The 17545-nt window shown below is 38.9% G+C and overlaps 1 protein-coding gene across 1 annotated transcript; it reads left to right on the top strand.

The window, feature by feature from the left end:
- The first annotated feature begins 4164 nt into the window (after positions 1–4164).
- On the top strand, positions 4165–4929 carry LOC138874148 (uncharacterized). Its single transcript, XM_070152655.1, has 2 exons — positions 4165–4455; positions 4510–4929. Exons 1-2 carry the CDS (start codon positions 4165–4167, stop codon positions 4927–4929), a joined length of 711 nt encoding a protein of 236 aa, XP_070008756.1.
- The last annotated feature ends 12616 nt before the right edge of the window (positions 4930–17545 follow it).

Here is a 17545-nt window from a genome sequence, read left to right as displayed (position 1 = left end):
CACACTGTGCATTCAGTGAGTTCAATTTATTTCGAAATTATTTTCAGATAATATTTTGACATTCTGTTGCTACTAACTTTCTGTTTCTGTTTCTGTTTCTATTTCAGAAAGTTTATTATTTTAATTATTTATTATAGCAATACAAATATACTAACAGGATGAACATGGGACACCTGTTGAAAACCAAAAAGAAAAATGTATGTGGACGGTGGCAATGCAGTGTATTTCGTGGCGTTGGAGTTTCTTCAGTAGAAGAAGCAAATGTGTACGTGGTTTCCTCCAAAAATATATTTTCCAAATTTAGTTACGACAGAAGCCCCAAAACCAAAATATATTAAAGAAAATTCATCGAATCATTTATTTGTCGCAAAATTGAATGTCTCTTTATTCCTAAAGGGTCAAATTATCTTTTTGAATTATAACTTACATTTTCTTTTTTCTGTGCGTATGCTCAACATTGAAAAAGTTTTATTCATGATATTTCTGTAAATAATACTTAAATAAATATTGGACCATCTAAAACTGAAAGAAGACATTCATGACATAAGCAGTCGTGCTTATAAATAGTTATAATAATTAATACCATGTGTATTAATGATGCAAAAGTAAACAAAAAGAGAACTTCATTGTATAGTTTGTAAAATGATTTGGTCAATGACTCAATGCTCATTTTATCGAGGTCAGGAAGAATAAAAGAATATTCATGGAATATCATTAAATACTTAATCAATCTGCTTTTAATTAATTAAGGTTTTAAGATTATAAAACTATACAGCAAAAGAAGTTTAGGGGATTAAGAACTCCATGACTAGGTTTTTTTTTTTTTTTTTTTTTTTTTTTGTGTGTGTTTATAATACTAGCCTGACTAATGGAAAGTCACGTAACATAGGACTCATTCGAGAGTAAGGATTTATGTATAAGAAATTTATACAAACTCAAAACATCTGATTAAGTATGGACGAATCTCATCAGTCCACTACATCCAAACCACTTCTCGAGAGAATTATTACTTAACATTTTTGGTTTAATATAAGGTACAATTCTTAATATTCTTTTCGTTATTTTCTTTCTTACAACGTCTCCCCCGCCTAAAGATTAAACTAGTACTTCCTCCATTTACTTTTTGTTGTCCACTTTTAACTTTATATTTCCTTTAAGAAAAATAAATAAAGTATGTTTTTTTTTAATTTTACTCATAATAATGATAACATTTCAAAAAATCTTGAATTGATTTGAGAAATTGGTGATTAATGATAAGGGTACAATAAGAAACAAGATTATTTTTCTCTTGATTTGTTAGAATAATTATTATAGTCAAAATTATTCTTGTTCTACTATACTCCTAAGTCCTATTAACACTTTGATACATATTTTTTGTCTTTTAAAATTTTTTGCATACTTCTTAAACAGTTGATTATCTTAGTCATAAGAATATTTATCAAAACTTTCATTTATTCCTCTTTTAATATATCACTTAGTTAACATTACACTAGATGAAATAATAAACGTAGATTTGTTGGGGGGGACCAATTTTGATTAAAATAATAATGATAATGACGAGATCAATCTTAGTCAAGCATAGTAAAATCTAGATCAAGTGATGGAAGGAGTTTAGCAAGATGAACGATGTAACAAATATGCTGGAATCAAATAAATGTTCATAAATGTGCAATGAAACCTTAATTGATGAAATTGATGTACGGGTAGGAGGATAAGTGTAAGATGATTCGGCAATCTTAGGATTTTCTCAGACGAACAAGACTGATTTCACATTCACTCTCACATAATACTTTTACAAAGTGTTCTTTTGTCCTCTTTCTCCCATGTCCCTTTTTCTTCACTCACTCTTTCTATTTATAAGGTACAATCTCCCACGAAACCCTAAAAAGTACAACATTGAGAATATTCGAAAGGTATATTTTTACTGTCACCAACTAAGATTACATTATAGTAGACATCACGCATCGACTGACCGCCTTTGGTTGTTGCCTTTCGCCACGACGACCATCAGACAATGCATCATAGTAACCTCGTTCCTCGTCCTACTCAGTAATGGTCGTGATTGCCAAATTTGAACCCATACAGTTAGTCCCTCCGCTTGTTGAGGTCGCGGCTCAGTGCGTCCTTGATAAGCAGACGTCGCCCATAGCCACGGAGAAATTTGGCGGTCGGATCATAACGGTTTGATCAATAACAAAAGAGCGGTGTGTTCCACGGCATCCCAGATAGTGTACCCTATCGGGAAATGACGCTCTCACGTGCGTCATCATTATGCTTCTTCCCGAGGCAGAGACCGATTGGCTTGTCGCTTTGGGTTTGGTGCCACTGGCAGCCTTTCGCTTCGATTCTGGCGCCAAATAAACCTTATAGATAGATGAAGGTTTGTTTCTTTCAAGAACTTTCAATCATTTCCTTTCTAGTGTATGTGTTATCTTCTTTGGCCATCTCTTCTCGTATTTTTAGCTCTACTTTCATGATTTTTCTCTTACCTTCTTCCGTTCACCGTTCTTTATTTTATTGATATACCCTCTGCCATCGAGATGCCTAGAACACATTGTTCCCACGAAGAGATTTCTGACGCCACCCCGCTTTCTATAGCGCCTCCCCCTGGAGGTGAGGATGTGGCGGTAAAGGAAGGGGACAACCTTCCCAGCGTGGAAGAGATACTACCGGGAACATTCCCTCCCATGTTGAGATGGTTCCGGCTGGGAGGGACTTCGTTGATGTCCATAGACTGGGATATTGCGCATTTTACATATACCCCTTTGTGATCAGCCACTCTTTCCCTCTTCTTCCGTTAGTGGAGGAATTCTATCGATTTTATGAGGTCCGCCGGCACAACTTTCTTCGAACACGTATAAAATATTTTTGGTATTGACGAAGTACGCGGAGTTGGCGGGGTGTGAAGTTGGCCTTCATCATCTTCTACATTTGTTTTCCCCTAGTTTTCACAGGGGAACTATGATACATTTGAGGCACCGTGGGACCAAGGGGCTGGTGGTCGGAACGGATGACCGGGCAAGCCACAGATTTTGGCATAAATACTTCTTTGTTAGAGTCAAGCATCTGGTGTCGGACCCCACTAGATTCCCAGAACAGTGGAATCATAACCGTAGGTGTTGATACTTGTAGTTTACTTTCGTTCTTTCCAAGTTTGTACTTATTTGTAACTTTCCCATGCAGCTGTGAGGCGTACACCTCATCCCATCGCCGGTATCGAGGACTAGGTAGCCCGTTTATTACCTCACACGGTGGAGACTCGAGATTGGCCCACTTTCATGAAGCACTTTGGGCCGAAGGTTCCATCTCGTAAATGTTTTTCTGTTTTGACCTTTGGCCATTTGCCGCCATTTATTGATATGACTCCCTATGATGACAGGTCGTAGGGATTCTAGGAAGAAGGTCCCAGTCCCTGCATTTTGCCAGGTCATCGCATCAGCGGGGATGGAATTTATCTTGGCTGAGTCCATCCGAGGGAGCCGTGCTCAGCCCGTATAGACTAGAGACTCCTCTCGTGACATGATTGTTTAGGATGAGATCTCCTCCCGACCAGTCTATCACCTTGTGGATGAGCCCTCCAATGGGGATGAATCTCCATCGAGGAAAAGGAAGAGGGTAGAACTCGGGAAGAAAGTTGCCACTGAGACTGGAAAGAGCAGAACTGGTGCGTCGGAGACGGCACCGGTGCCTATTTTTATGGCGGATGCCATTTTGCCAGGAAGGTCTCCTCGGACCGAAGGAATATTCCAAGGAGGGGGATCTGCATGTTCTACTGAGGGTGGAGCATCATCTGCCGTTGGAGGAGGCATACATGCCGAGGGCGACGGTTCGGGTTCGGACGTCAACCCAGAAGATGTACGAGAGTTCTTAGATCGTCATACTCGTGTGGAAGTAAGGATTGAGGGTTTTGACCGACATATTGTCATTCCTGGAGATTACGACTTGTTGTCAAACAGTGAGCAGGCAGCGTCGGTGTTTTCCCGCTTTGTGCACTGCTCCTGAGAGTGCGACACTTAAGGCGATGAGCGATGTAGAGTTGTCACCGAGAGTTTCCGGCATGCTCTACAGGTAAATTCTCCGTTCTTTTCTTTTTGTTTTTTGTTCTGTTCTATATCCTTAGCCCATTCTTTGTTTTGACTTTACTTTTCATACTAGACCCTCATCATGGAGATCGAGTGTGAACACAGAGACAGATGGAAGACGGCCATTTATGGGAATATGACCACCAAATATCAGGAATACCGCTCCAAGCATCGTGGGTTGGCCGATCTCTTTACTCAGGACAACGACTTTCAGATGTTCCGTGATGGGCTTAAACAAAAGAAGAATCAATTGGAGCAGAAGGTCAAAGAGTTGAAGGAGTGTGATGAGGACCTGATGAAGGCCATTGCCCATTGCAACAAACTTGAGGTGGCTCTTAGGGCCAAGAAAGATGAGCTCGAGCTGAATAAGGGGGTGATGGCCGAGAATACAGACCTCCAGCCGAAGGTGGCTAACTTAGCTGTCTAGCTTGATAGGAAGGCGGCGGAGGTCGTCGACCTTAAAGGCGAGCTGAGTACGAATACTGATGGATTGGCTCTTACTGAAAGGGACAAAGCAACTGCTATCTCTGAGGCAACGGCTCTAGAGGACGCCCTTCGTGTTTGCAGATCTGAACGGGATAAGGAGGTGGAGACGTCTGCGCTTAAGGTGGTAAGATTTGAAGGGCGTATCCGGGATCTGGAGGTGGAGTTGTCTGCATTAAATGAACAAGTTGCTGCCTCGAAGGCGGAGGACATGCGACGACAGTCGCAACCCTCTACGTCCCATGCTTCGACCGACCCTATCATGTCTCGAGAATTATATGAGCTATGGGTTCATGTCGAATCCCAGCTTGACGTATATAAGTCTCTTCACGCTGATGGGAGAATATTTGAGGCAGAACTCTGAAAGGTGCATATTAAAACACGTGTCGCTCGAGAGACGTATGGATATGACCCTGGCTCGCCTGACGGAGATGATTTCGATTTCGACGATGCGGACAAGCTTGCCTCTGATTCCTGGTACAATGAGGAGTATGCCACGGGGGTGATGTGGCATAGGACTTTGAATTGTATTTATTTTGCTTTGCCATTTTTGTGGGGGCGTTCTTGAGCCCTTTGTAAAAACTTTTGTAATATAACAACTATAATGGAACAATTACTTTTTATTGTGTACCTTTGAATTGTTCTATTGTTGTGTTTTGCATTTTTTATCTGGCAACGAACCTTCTCGCGGTCATGCTTGCTTCGAGTTGTCGAAATGTTAGCCCGTTGCATTTCGGGCGAGGTAAGCCTTTGTCTTCGGCGTCGGCTTTTACCGCAAGGGTGTTATTTCGAGTTAACATCGAACTTTTTCATTTGGTAACGGCCTTAGCCCTAGGGATGTTACTTTCGAGTTAATGTCGAAATGTTATCTCATCGTGGTTAGAGTGATGTCGAACGCTTTTCTTTAATATTGGCCTTAGCCATAGGGATGTTACTTTTGAATGTGTCAAAATGTTAATCCGTTGTGGTTCGAATGGTTTCGAACTCTTCTTATGGCGATGGCCATGGCCGTGGGGTGTTATTTCGGTTGTCGAAATGTTAACCCATCGTGACTCGAAAGGTATCTCTCTTTTTATGGCGATAGCCTTGGTCGTGGGGTGTTATTTTGACTATGTCGAAATGTTAACCCGTCGTGGCTCAGATGGTATCGCTCTTCTTATGGCGATGGCCTTGGCGGTGGGGTGTTATTTTGACTGTGTCGAAATGTTAGCCCGTCGTGGTTCGAATGGTGTTGAACTCTTCTATGGCGATGGCTTTAGCTGTGGGGTGTTATTTCGACTTAATGTCATAATGTTAACCCGTCGTATTTTCTGAAGGGCGATGAGGGTAACATGCCTTTTTTTATTCGCTGGAGTGTCGTGTATTCCTATTTCATTCATACATTGGAGATACTTGTCGATTTCATACATTCATTGGAGTAATTTCATTCATGCTTTGGAGATACATATCGATTTTATTCATTTAACGGAGTAATATCCTTGTATCTAGTCCCTTCATTGCTCGGCCTGGAGATGCTATCGGCGGGCTGGGTGATGAATTATACTTTGAACATCGAGACATCCCCCTCGTCACCTTGTTTAAAACCTCCCCGAGAAAACCCTATTGGGACAAAACCCAGGTGAGGGAAAAAGAGTACGACTTACGTGGCGTCATTTCTCAGAAGTGGAAATATTTGAGGTGGCGGCATTCCAGTTGTTTTGTAATAGTTTTCCTTCCATTGTTTCTAACTGAAATGCTCTTTTGCTTGCTGTTGCTGTGATTTTATATGGCCCGTCCCAGTTTGTTCCCAATTTTCCTTCATTTGGGTCTTTTGTTGCTTGTGTTTTGGCCTTGAGGATGTAGTCCCCGACTTTGAGTGCTCGTACTTTGGCCTTCTTGTTGTAGTACCTTTCCTCTTGTTGTTTTGGGGCTATCATTCTTATGTGAGTCATGTCCCTCCGTTCTTCTACCTCGTCCAGGTCTTGTATTCTATTTTCGTCGTCGTTCGGACCACTTTCATTGGAGTATCTTAGGCTGGATTCTCCGACCTCAATGGGTATGACGGCGTCGGTACCGTAGACCAATGAATATGATGTCTCACCTGTGTTGGTTTTTAGTGTGGTGCGGTATGCCCATAACACCTTTGGTAGCAGTTCCGGCCATAGCCCTTTGGCATCCTTGAGATTTTTCTTTAATATATTCAATATTGTTTTGCTGGAGGATTCTGTTTGACCTTTGCCGGCGGGGTGATATGGCGTGGAGAGTATCTGCTTGATGTGCCATTTTTCAAAGAACTCGGTTGTCTTTTTCCTGATGCACTGAGGTCCATTATCACAGCTGATTACTTTAGGGATACCGAAGCGGCATATGATGTTTTTCCAGATGAATGCGATAACTTCCTGTTCGCGTATTTGGGCAAACGCACCTGCTTCCACCCATTTGCAAAAGTAATCAGTTAAAACCAAAAGGAAACGTATCTTACCTCGCCCTACTGGGAGGGGTCCGACGATATCCATCCCCCATTTTATAAATAGTCATGGAGAAGTGACGGAGTGCAGGAGTTCTCCCGCCTGGTGTATCATAGAGGCATATTTCTGGCATTGCTCACATTTCTTGAAGTAATCTGCGGCCTCTTTTTTCATAGTGGGCCAGTAGTATCCTGTACGAATTAGACATCTAACGAGGGCCCGGTTGCCTGTATGGGCATTCGCAGTGGCCCCCGTGTACCTCTTCGAGCACATGCCTTGTTTGATTTGGTCTAAGGCATTTGGCCAAAGGGCCGACGAAATTCCTTTTGTAAAGGTCGTGGTTTATGAGGTTGTACCTGGAAGCTTGTATTCGAAGCTTTTTGGCTTCTTTTTTTATCTTGTAAGAGCGTTCCCTCCAACAAATATGATATGATGCGGTTGCGACAGTCCTAAGTTAAATTTACAGAATGTACCTCGACTTGGTCTATTGATGAGTGGAGGAGATTTGGTCGAGGCGGCACTGTAGACATGTGATTTTTGACCCTCCCCAAGATTTTTTATATTTTAGCGTATAATATTTAATTTAGGCCTAATAGCGTTATTTCAACTAATTTTGACTCTTTTTGCTTTATTTTATTACAAAAAATAAAAATTACAAAAAATAAATATTTTCATCTTTAAGTTAAATTCAATTAGCATATTTATATTTATAGTATTATAATATTTGAAAATACGAAGAAAAAAAATTATTATTAGTTTCAATCGTAATATTTAGTTTTATATTAGTTTATTTTAATTTAGAGTGATTTTTATATTTTGATAGATTCATTGTATTATTTGGTCTCTTTAGTTTAAGTTCAAACCCAAAAGACATGGTCCAACACTCCAACCCAATTACCCTTAACCCGTTCTTCCCAACCCATTAGCCCACTTAAGTGCAAGATTTAATCCTAGCCATCTATTTCCTTCTAATCCAATGGTCATCATCCCTTCCCCCTCCATATAAAATACCCAATTATAGAAACCCTACCTTAAGTTTTCAATTCATAGACCTAGGCCTAGATTTTGAATCCGCCGTTTTTTCATATGAGAAGAGACAAAGAGAGCAGCTGCTTCTTCAATCATCCATTTTCTTTCATTTGAAAAGAGATCAGCCGAAATTCTCAAGATCAAAAAAAAAATCTGACCAAAAAGGAACGGAAAAGCTGGCAGCGCTGTTCTTCATGAGAATTAAAAGCGCTGCAATACACAAAAACCCGACCCCCCTTGGCTTCGTCCTTTCCACGTCGACTGAAGCAGCGCCATTGACGACCAAAAAATGACGTCCCTCCTTCACCTCCATTAATCTCTATCCCGTCAGTGAAAGCGAGGTTCGGCGAAGTTGTCATGTTCCGTTCGAGACTTTCGATTGTTGGTCTGGTCAGCAGTAGCTCAGTCTATTTTTGTGAAGGTTTGTTTTGAGATCTATTTCTTTCAATTTTATTTTTGTTTGTTCTATTACTATGTATATGAATACATACCCTTTTTTGCTTTTCTTGTGAAGTTTATAAAAATGAAGTACGTTCTCTTACTGCTTGTTTTGCTTTCATTTAGTTAACGAGCTTCATTATTGGTTTAGCTAATAAATTGCCTACTCATGTGATTGCACTGTTTTATCTTTAAAAAATATATTATTACATATTAGTTTTTATGTTTGGTGAATTGGCCGTAAAAGATGTGTGTTCCTTTTTGTTTGTCACAACTTAGATTCTTATACTACAGTGAGCGAATGGGATGAGTAGAATCTTTCTGGCTATATGTGATTTCAAACAAATGATAGAGATAAAAGAGTTATGCAGCTATAATTACACAAAGCTTTAAGAATGTATAAACTTATTGTTGCTTTACTACTGTTTCTTTGTCGACCCGTGATAATTTCAATGGATGAATCATGTTTACAAGTATGTTTTTTGTTTATTGTGATTTACTTCACCGTGATTGAGAAATGAAGCCATTGATTCTTATTTACCACATTTGAGACTGAGCTGTGTGTGAAACATATGAAAATGAGTAGTTGCTTTAGGCGTGCTATCTTAAAATTACCTTCCTAAACTCGGGTGCGCATTTATGTGACCTAAATCCAAATCTCAACAACGTTGGATAAGATGTGTCGGGGACCGCGGGTGCATTTATGTGACGTGGTTCAAGACGTATTTTAAATGACGTTGCAATCTTCCTTAAAAATGAATAAAAGCGGTTAATTAGTTAAAATTGAATCATAGGTTAAAACATGTACTAAAATCACATAATAGGTCAATTATAACAGTTGAGCGACCGTTCTAGAACCACGGAACTCGAGAATGCCTAACACCTTCTCCCGGGTTAACAAAATTCCTTACCCGGATTTCTGTGTTCGCGGACTGTGAAACAGAGTCAATCGTTTCCTCGATTTGGAATTTGAACCAGTGACTTGGGACACCATAAATCATCCCAAGTGGCGACTCTGAAATTAATAAATAAATAATCCCGTTTCGATTGTCACTTTAAGTTGGAAAAAACTCTCTTATACACTCCCTTCCCGGGGGTGTAGGTAAAAAGGAGGTGTGACAGCTCTGGTGACTCTGTTGGGGATAAGAACCCAGAATCTCTGGTTCAGAGTTCAGAATTCGAGCTTAGATGAATTGTTATATTTGGTTTTATCTGTTATCTGATTTTATTACATGCTTGGGCCTAATGTGTTAAATGAGGCTTTTACCGTTTTGATATTATCTGAACTGTATATAATATCACGACCCAAAAATCCCTCCGAAGGAGTCGTGATGGCACCTAATCTCTAAACTAGGTAAGCCTAAAATTTACTAAAATAACATTGATATTTATTAACTTCAAATGAAATTTCTCTAAACAATTTACAATTCCCAAAACCGGTAGTACAAGTCATAAGCCTTTCTAGGAGTAGTCATACAATATAATTGCATCACTATTCCGAAACAAAGGGAACAAATGGAAATAAGTACAATTAAAGGTGACTCTGAGGACTACGAACGCTGAAGCAGGTTTACCTTGAGTCTCCACCGCAACGAATAGTTACTATCGATCAAATACTTGGATCTGTACACAAAAATGTACAGAAGTGTAGTATCATCACAACCGACCTCATGTGCTGGTAAGTGCCTAGCCTAACCTCGGCGAAGTAGTGACGAGGCTAGGACCAGACTATCAAATAAACCTGTACAATATAGCGTACAAAAATAATACGAAGCAGGTACCGATGATGGCAACAATGATCAACCAATGATATAAAAAGCAGGTAACAAGAATACCATAAATGTTTCTCAACAATTAATAAATACAAGTGCAATCATCTAATCAAGTCCTTCAAATATAAATCTTTCACCTATAAATCCTTCAAGTAATAATCTTTAAGATAATATGCTTTTCAATAAATATCTTTTGAATATATTTCCTTCAAATAAATCTCTTTCAAATAAGCATCTTTCGAATATAATTCTTTCGAGTAAAGGTCATCTTGTGACACCTCATTTCATAATCATAATTAATATAGGTCTCAACCCACTTTCATATTTTTCACGACATTTCGTGCCCATATTTATATCACAACCGCACGGACAACTCACGTCCTATTAAATAAAACCATAATATTTTCTCTGGTACCTCGTGCCTATATCATAATCTGTCATTAATAAAAATCATCATATTTTTCTCGGCACCTTGTGCCCACATGTCTCCGTCTCACATTTCGCAACAACATTCTCATGTTACTCAATTCATAGGGTCCATAACCCAATACAATTAAAAATGTTCAAAGAGCCTCATTTACTTAATATAAAGTAGAGTACAACTTCCAACCCAACTAGAAAATAAACAAGAAAAGATGAAGTTATTTTTTGAAATCGTCTGAATAAAGAAAATACCCTTTTTAATTAAAGTACAATTGTTGAAAATTTAAGTATTGAAAGCTTTATATAAATGCGGCGAGATATTGAAAACAATATGGCTTACAACACAAGGTATCACAACACAGTAAAGGTCTCTAAACAGTTAATACACTTGAAATGTTAATAACAAAAAAAAACACAACAAATAGAAAGTGCACGGCATCACCCTTCGTGCTTTTACTCTCGTCCTCACCATACACGGCATCACCCTTCGTGCTTTACACTCTTCCTCACCATACACGGCATCACCCTTCGTGCTTTACACTCTTCCTCACCCAAGCAACATTCACAAAGCAATCCATGTAAGGAAGTCAATAATATCAGGTATTAACAAGAAACCAATAAAGGAATATAAGGAAAGCCATAATTCAATTATCAACAAGAATCAAGAAAATAAAGGACAAGTGCACGGCATCGCCCTTCGTGTTTTTACTCTCGTCCTCACCATAAAAATCAATATAATCTGCACGGCATCACCCTTCATGCTTTTACTCTCATCCTTACCATAAAATCAATATAATCGGCACGGAATTGTACATCATGCGGCACGGTATCACCCTTCGTGCTTTAACACTCTTTCCTCACCATATGAATAATATAAATGTGCACGGCATCACCCTTCGTGCTTTATCGCTCTTCCTCACCCAAGCAACAATCACAAAGCAATTTGGGCAAGGCAAAATCAAAAATATCACAATTTGAGCCAATGCTCTATAATGTTCAACAATTCAATTCTCAACTTGAGCCAATGCTCTATAATGTTCAACAATTCAATCCGGGCAAGGGAACAATAGTACAATAATCAAATCCCGGCAAGGGAAACAACATCAAAACAATAACATCCCGGTAAGGGAAACAACATCAAAACAATAACATCCCGGCAAGGGAAACATCATCAAAACAATAACATCCCGGCAAGGGAAACAACATCAAAACAATAATATCTCGGCAAGGGAAACATCATCAAAACAATAACATCCCGGCAAGGGAACACCATCAAAACAATAATATCACGGCAAGGGAAACAATATCAAAACAATAATACTTCCACAAGTCATATTCCTCAATAGAAATCATCATATAGAGCATATACACTACGAAACGGATTCAGGTTAATCAAAGTATAAGACTCACGGGCATGCTTGACACCAACGTATAGATACTCGTCACCATGCCTATACGTCGTACTCCACAATTAACATGTAACAAATAAGACACAATTCTTAATCCCTCAAGCTAAGGTTAGACCAAACACTTACCTCCCTTTGCAACCAATTCAAAATTCCAACAAGTCTTTGCCTCGTGAATTCGTGCCTGAAATTCTCAAATCTAGTCATAAACAATTCGATTCAGTCAATAAAAATTATAGGAATTAATTCCATATGAAATTCTACATTTTCCATTAAAATCCGAAATTGCACTAAAACTTTGCCAGTGGGGCCCACGTCTCGGAACCCGACAAAAATTACGGAATATGAAACCTCATCCAACCACGAGTCTAACCATACCAAAATTACTAAATTTCAATAATATTTTGACTCTCTAATCCTCAAATCTATCCGAGAGAATTTTCAAACTCTTCCAACTAAATTCACAGATTTAGTATCAAAACTAGTAATAGATTCAGGTAATCTAACCAAAATTAAGTTAAGAATACTTACCCCGTTGTTTTCTCTGAAAATCTCCCGAAAATAGCCTCTTCCCGAGCTCCAATTTGACAAAAATGGAAAATGGGGCAAAGTCCCATTTTCAGAAATTAAGAATTTGCCTAGAAAATGTCAGGGGCAGTGTTCACGCGTTCGGGGTACTGTTCACAGGGGGACTGTTCACGGTACTTTTCACGAGGTATTGTTCACAGGGTACTGTACACTGTATTGTTCACGGGGTACTGTTCACGAGGTACTGTTCACAGGGTACTGTACACGGTACTGTTTACAGGGTACTGTTCATGGGGTACTATTCACGATGCTGTAAAAAAACAGCAGCTTCCCAAAGAGAATTTCAACAGCTTTTTCTACCCGTTGACCTTCCGAAATCCACCCGAGGCCCTCGGGACTTCAACAAAATACACCAACAAGTCCTAAAACATGATGCAGACTTATTCGAAACCTCAAATCGCATCAAATAATGCTAAAACCGTGAATCACGTCCCAATTCAAGCCTAATGAAACTAAGAAAGTTCAACTTCTATATTCGATGCAAAAACCTATCAAATCAAGTCCAATTGACTTCAAATTTTGCACACAAGTCATAAATGACATAACGAAGCTAGAAAAATTTTCAGAACTGGATTCCGATCCCGATATCAAAAAGTCAACTCTCCGGTCAAACTTAAGAAATCTTTAGCCTTAGATTTCTAGATTCCGTTAAATGGCGATAATTTGATCTAGGGACCTCCAGATTCGCTTTCGGGCATATGACCAAGTCCCAAGTCACGATACGGAACTACCGGAATGGTCAAAACTTTTATCTGGGTTCGTTTGCTCAAAATGTTGACCGAAGTCAACTCAGTTGAGTTTTAAAGCTCTAGTTCCTAATTTAGTCCATTTTTCACATAAAAACCTTCCGAAAAATTACACGGACTGCGCATGCAAGTCGAGAAATTATTGATACCGCTTTTCAATATCTTAAAAATACTGAGATGGTTATTTAATTTAAAGATGATATTTTGGGTCATCACATATAAACTGCTACGAAACCCTTCTCTTCTCATCTTCGGAGATGTGCTCGCTGGTCGAACTCCCTATTCTGTTAGTGTCATACCTTGAAATAAGGAAGAGGCTCGGACAAGTTACTAAGCTGGATGGCCTTTTGGTTCCCGGTACGTAGCCCCCTCCTCGGCTCGAGTGGTCCTCTCGGGTACACAGTCTAGAACGCTTACCCAGGTTTTGAACCTAAAATAACTCAGCCTCATGCCGGATCCCTAGTAGGAACGTTCGTTTGCATCATGTACATTTGACTTTAGAGACTCAACACAGGGGTTGGGTCTGTCTAGGATAGGTATACCCGAAATAAAAAGACCATCTTGATGCATGTTACGTGCTACTTGCGTATCTGTCTATTTCGGTTTGCATGTTGACTGGCTTCTAGAATAGGGAAAGAAAATGAAAAAAAATGAAATAAAAAAGAGAAAAGAAAAGAGAGTGAGAGGTAGGTATTTGAATTGCCCTGAAATTCTGTTGAAAGTTTGAAAAAAAAAGTCATTTCAAAATAAGTCATATTTTCTTTTGTTCTGTCAAAACTGGGCGAACTACGCGGGTCTGATTCTCACCGGATATGAGATACGTAGGCAAACTTCATCGGTTCTGGCCCATAATTTTCAAAAAAAATCCAAAAATATTTTCCTGTACTTCCTCTCTAGAAAAGTCTTTTTCTTTTAGACCCCAATTTTCAAAAAATCCAAAAATATTTTTCATTACTTGCTTCTTTAGAAAGCCTTTCTTTTAGACCCTAATTGTTTTTAAAAAAAATATATATATACAAAAATATTTTCTTTTAATTTCTTCCAAAAATCCAAAAAAAATTCATTCTTCTTTCAAAATTGAAAAGAAAATTCAAAATTCAAAAATATTTTCTTTTTTTTAGAAGCATTTATTTCATAAATTCAAAATAAAATTCCAAAAATATTTTCTTTCTTCTTTAGAAGTTTTTCTTTCGAAATTCCAGAAAAAAAATATTTCTTCTTTAGAAGTCTTTCTTTGCAAAATGCTGAAGAAAAATCAAAATCCAAAAATATTCCTTTTCTTCTTTATAAGTCTTTCTTTCGAAAAAATAAAATAAAAAATTCAAAAGAAAAGTTAGTTTATTTACTTTATTCTTGATCTTCCCGAACTATACAAGATCTGATTCATGTCCCCACATGATACGTAGGCAACCCATATCAGGTTCGATCGACAATTTTTTTTAAATAAAAAATGAAAAGAAAAAAGAAAAAAATGATGATAATAATAATAAGGACTGGTTGAGTCCATTCTAACATGTTTTATTTTGAATTTTGAAGAAAGTTGAGGTGGTCGGTTTGTGGTAAGCGGACAACACAAGATCCAAGGAAAAATGATAACTGACACCGAAGCTGTTACAAGTGCTCAAGAGACTCAGGGTCAGAGGGTTCGACAAGAGTCTACTGTGTTTGAGAAAAATAGAATACTGAAACAACAAATGACCGAAATGTGTCAAGCATGGGCCAGTGGTCAAGGATAGCCTCGTCATGAGTCACGATTTGCTACACAGCAAGAGTAGTACCACTCTCCTGAATACCACTCGTACTCATTTGATCTTCCTGCAAACATTGAGAAGCGTGCCCGAAAGATGGTACATGAAGAAATGACCCAAAGAGTGAAACGCTTAGAACAACGGTTGAAATACATACAAGGGTTGGCAAGTCAAAAGAGTGTTGCCTTCAAAGATCTATGTATGTTCCCCGATGTCCACTTGCCGCATGGTTTCAAGACTCCCAAATTTAAAAAGTATGATGGACATGGAGATTCCATAGCTCACCTGAAAAGGTATTGCAATCAACTGAAAGGTGTGGGAAGAAATGAAGAATTGTTGATGGCTTATTTTGGGGAAAGCCTTACGGGAGTAGCCTCCGAATGGTTTATGGATCAAGACACGTCTCGCTGCTATGTTTGGGATGACATGGCACAGGCCTTTGTCAAACAGTTCCAATACAACATTGACATTACCCCAGACCGCAATTCCTTTTCAAACTTGAAGAAGAAACCAACTGAAAGTTTCAGGGAATATGCCATTAAATGGAGAGAGCAAGCAACTAGAGTTAAGCCACCCACGGACGACCACAAGCTAATCACTGTCTTCCTTCATGCTCAAGAGCCAGATTATTTTCAAAACATGATGTCTGCAGTGGGCAAATCCTTCTCGGAAGCAATCAAAATGGGAGAAATGGTAGAGAACGGTCTTAAGACAGGCAAAATTATAAGTCAAGCAGTTCTTAAAGCCGCAACTCAGTCTGTCCAAGTTGAATCTGATAATTTTAGCGACACAAATGAGAAGGTTGAAGAAATCATGATGACATCAGGGTCGAGAAGAGGTCCTAGGAGAATATCTCGAAGGTATGAGCAGTTTCCTCAAGCTTTCCATGACTCCCCTGAGCAGTATTATCTACCTCAGAACCCTCAATACTCTGTCGCTCCACCTCAGTATGTTGTCCAACCACCAAAACTACCCAGAAGACGAGCACGGGCATCACAAAATCTCCAACAGCCTCCACAAAATTTTCAGGTGCCCTATAACCCACATCCAAGCCAGAGGTATAAAGGGGAACAAAGGTTGAAAGATAATTTTACACCAATAGGAGAGTCCTATGAAAGCTTATTTGAGAAGTTAAAGAATCATGACATGATTGCACCTATTCCTCCAAATCGTGTGGACCCACGTGCAAGAAGCTTTGACCCTTCTAAAAGGTGTGAATACCATTCCAATGCCCAGGGGCACAATGTTGAAAGTTGTCGGGATTTGAAAAGAGAAATAGAAAGGATGATCCAGGAACACCTGATTGTGATCCAAGACAGTGACACCCAGAATATCGCGCAGAATCCTTTACCTGCACATCATGATGCACACTTTGTAGGGATGACGCCTGGTGACATGGAGTATGAGAATCCTCTCAGGAACTTGCTAACTAAAGTTAATGATGTTGAAATTGAAGAAGGCTCTGCTGATTCTGATGAGCAAATTTGTAGCTAAATGTCAAGTCTAGCAATTGAAAAGTCATTCCCTCCTCACTAGGAAGGAATCTTGGTAGTTTATTCTGATGTTTTTTCTATTTTTTGGGTTATTTCAGGGTTGTGATCCAGATGTTATTTGTTTTATTGAGTTAAACCCTTCTATCTCTCCATTCTGTTTGTGTGAGTCTTGTCTTTCTGTTCTGTTGCTATTTTCATCAGCCGAGTTATTTAGGGTTGTAACTCAGATTTTAGGTTGTTTGTCTTTGTTGTTTACTCAATGAAATACAATTTGTCCTTTTGTGTCATTCCATGCTTAGTTCTTTTCCCGCTAGTTTTAATGACATGACATGCATGCGGAATTTTTGGCCAGATCTTAGAAAATTAATTTAAGTTTGAATTGGACAACTGAGGAAAAAGCATTTTTGAGGATGAATAGAGAGTTGAAATACTTTGGAACTAAGGTCGAGTAAAATTCACCTTCAAATCATTGTGAAGATCGGGCTTGAGGATGTTTAATAAATTGAAGTTTGTTGGAAAGTTTGTCACTAAGGGATGAAAAAATGTCTTGTGACCATGACACACCAAGAGGACAGACATGCTCGTCAATGCTGTGATCGCGAAAGATACTATGTTTGGCATTCTCGAGGTTGGGAGGCCCTCTTTCTGCTATCCAAACATTTTATATCCTTCGCTACCTCTTTTTGAGCCTGTGTTATTTTTCTTTGACTACCCTCTTTTGGAATCAAGTTTAGAGTCACGAGTAAAAAAAAAACGAAAAAAGAAAAAACAAAGAAGTCCATGTCCCAGGAGTACAAACTGGGGCAATTCTTAGAAAGTTAAAAAAAAAAAAAGATTTGTCAAAGGTCCATGCCCTAAAAAAAATATAGAAGCTGGGGCAATTTGTTTTG

This window comes from Nicotiana sylvestris, chromosome 7 (genome assembly GCF_000393655.2).
Source record: "Nicotiana sylvestris chromosome 7, ASM39365v2, whole genome shotgun sequence".
In the NCBI taxonomy this organism is placed as follows: Eukaryota; Viridiplantae; Streptophyta; class Magnoliopsida; order Solanales; family Solanaceae; genus Nicotiana; species Nicotiana sylvestris.
The sequence above is the reverse complement of the archived record's forward strand: the minus strand, read 5'-3'. Positions and strand labels throughout refer to the sequence as shown.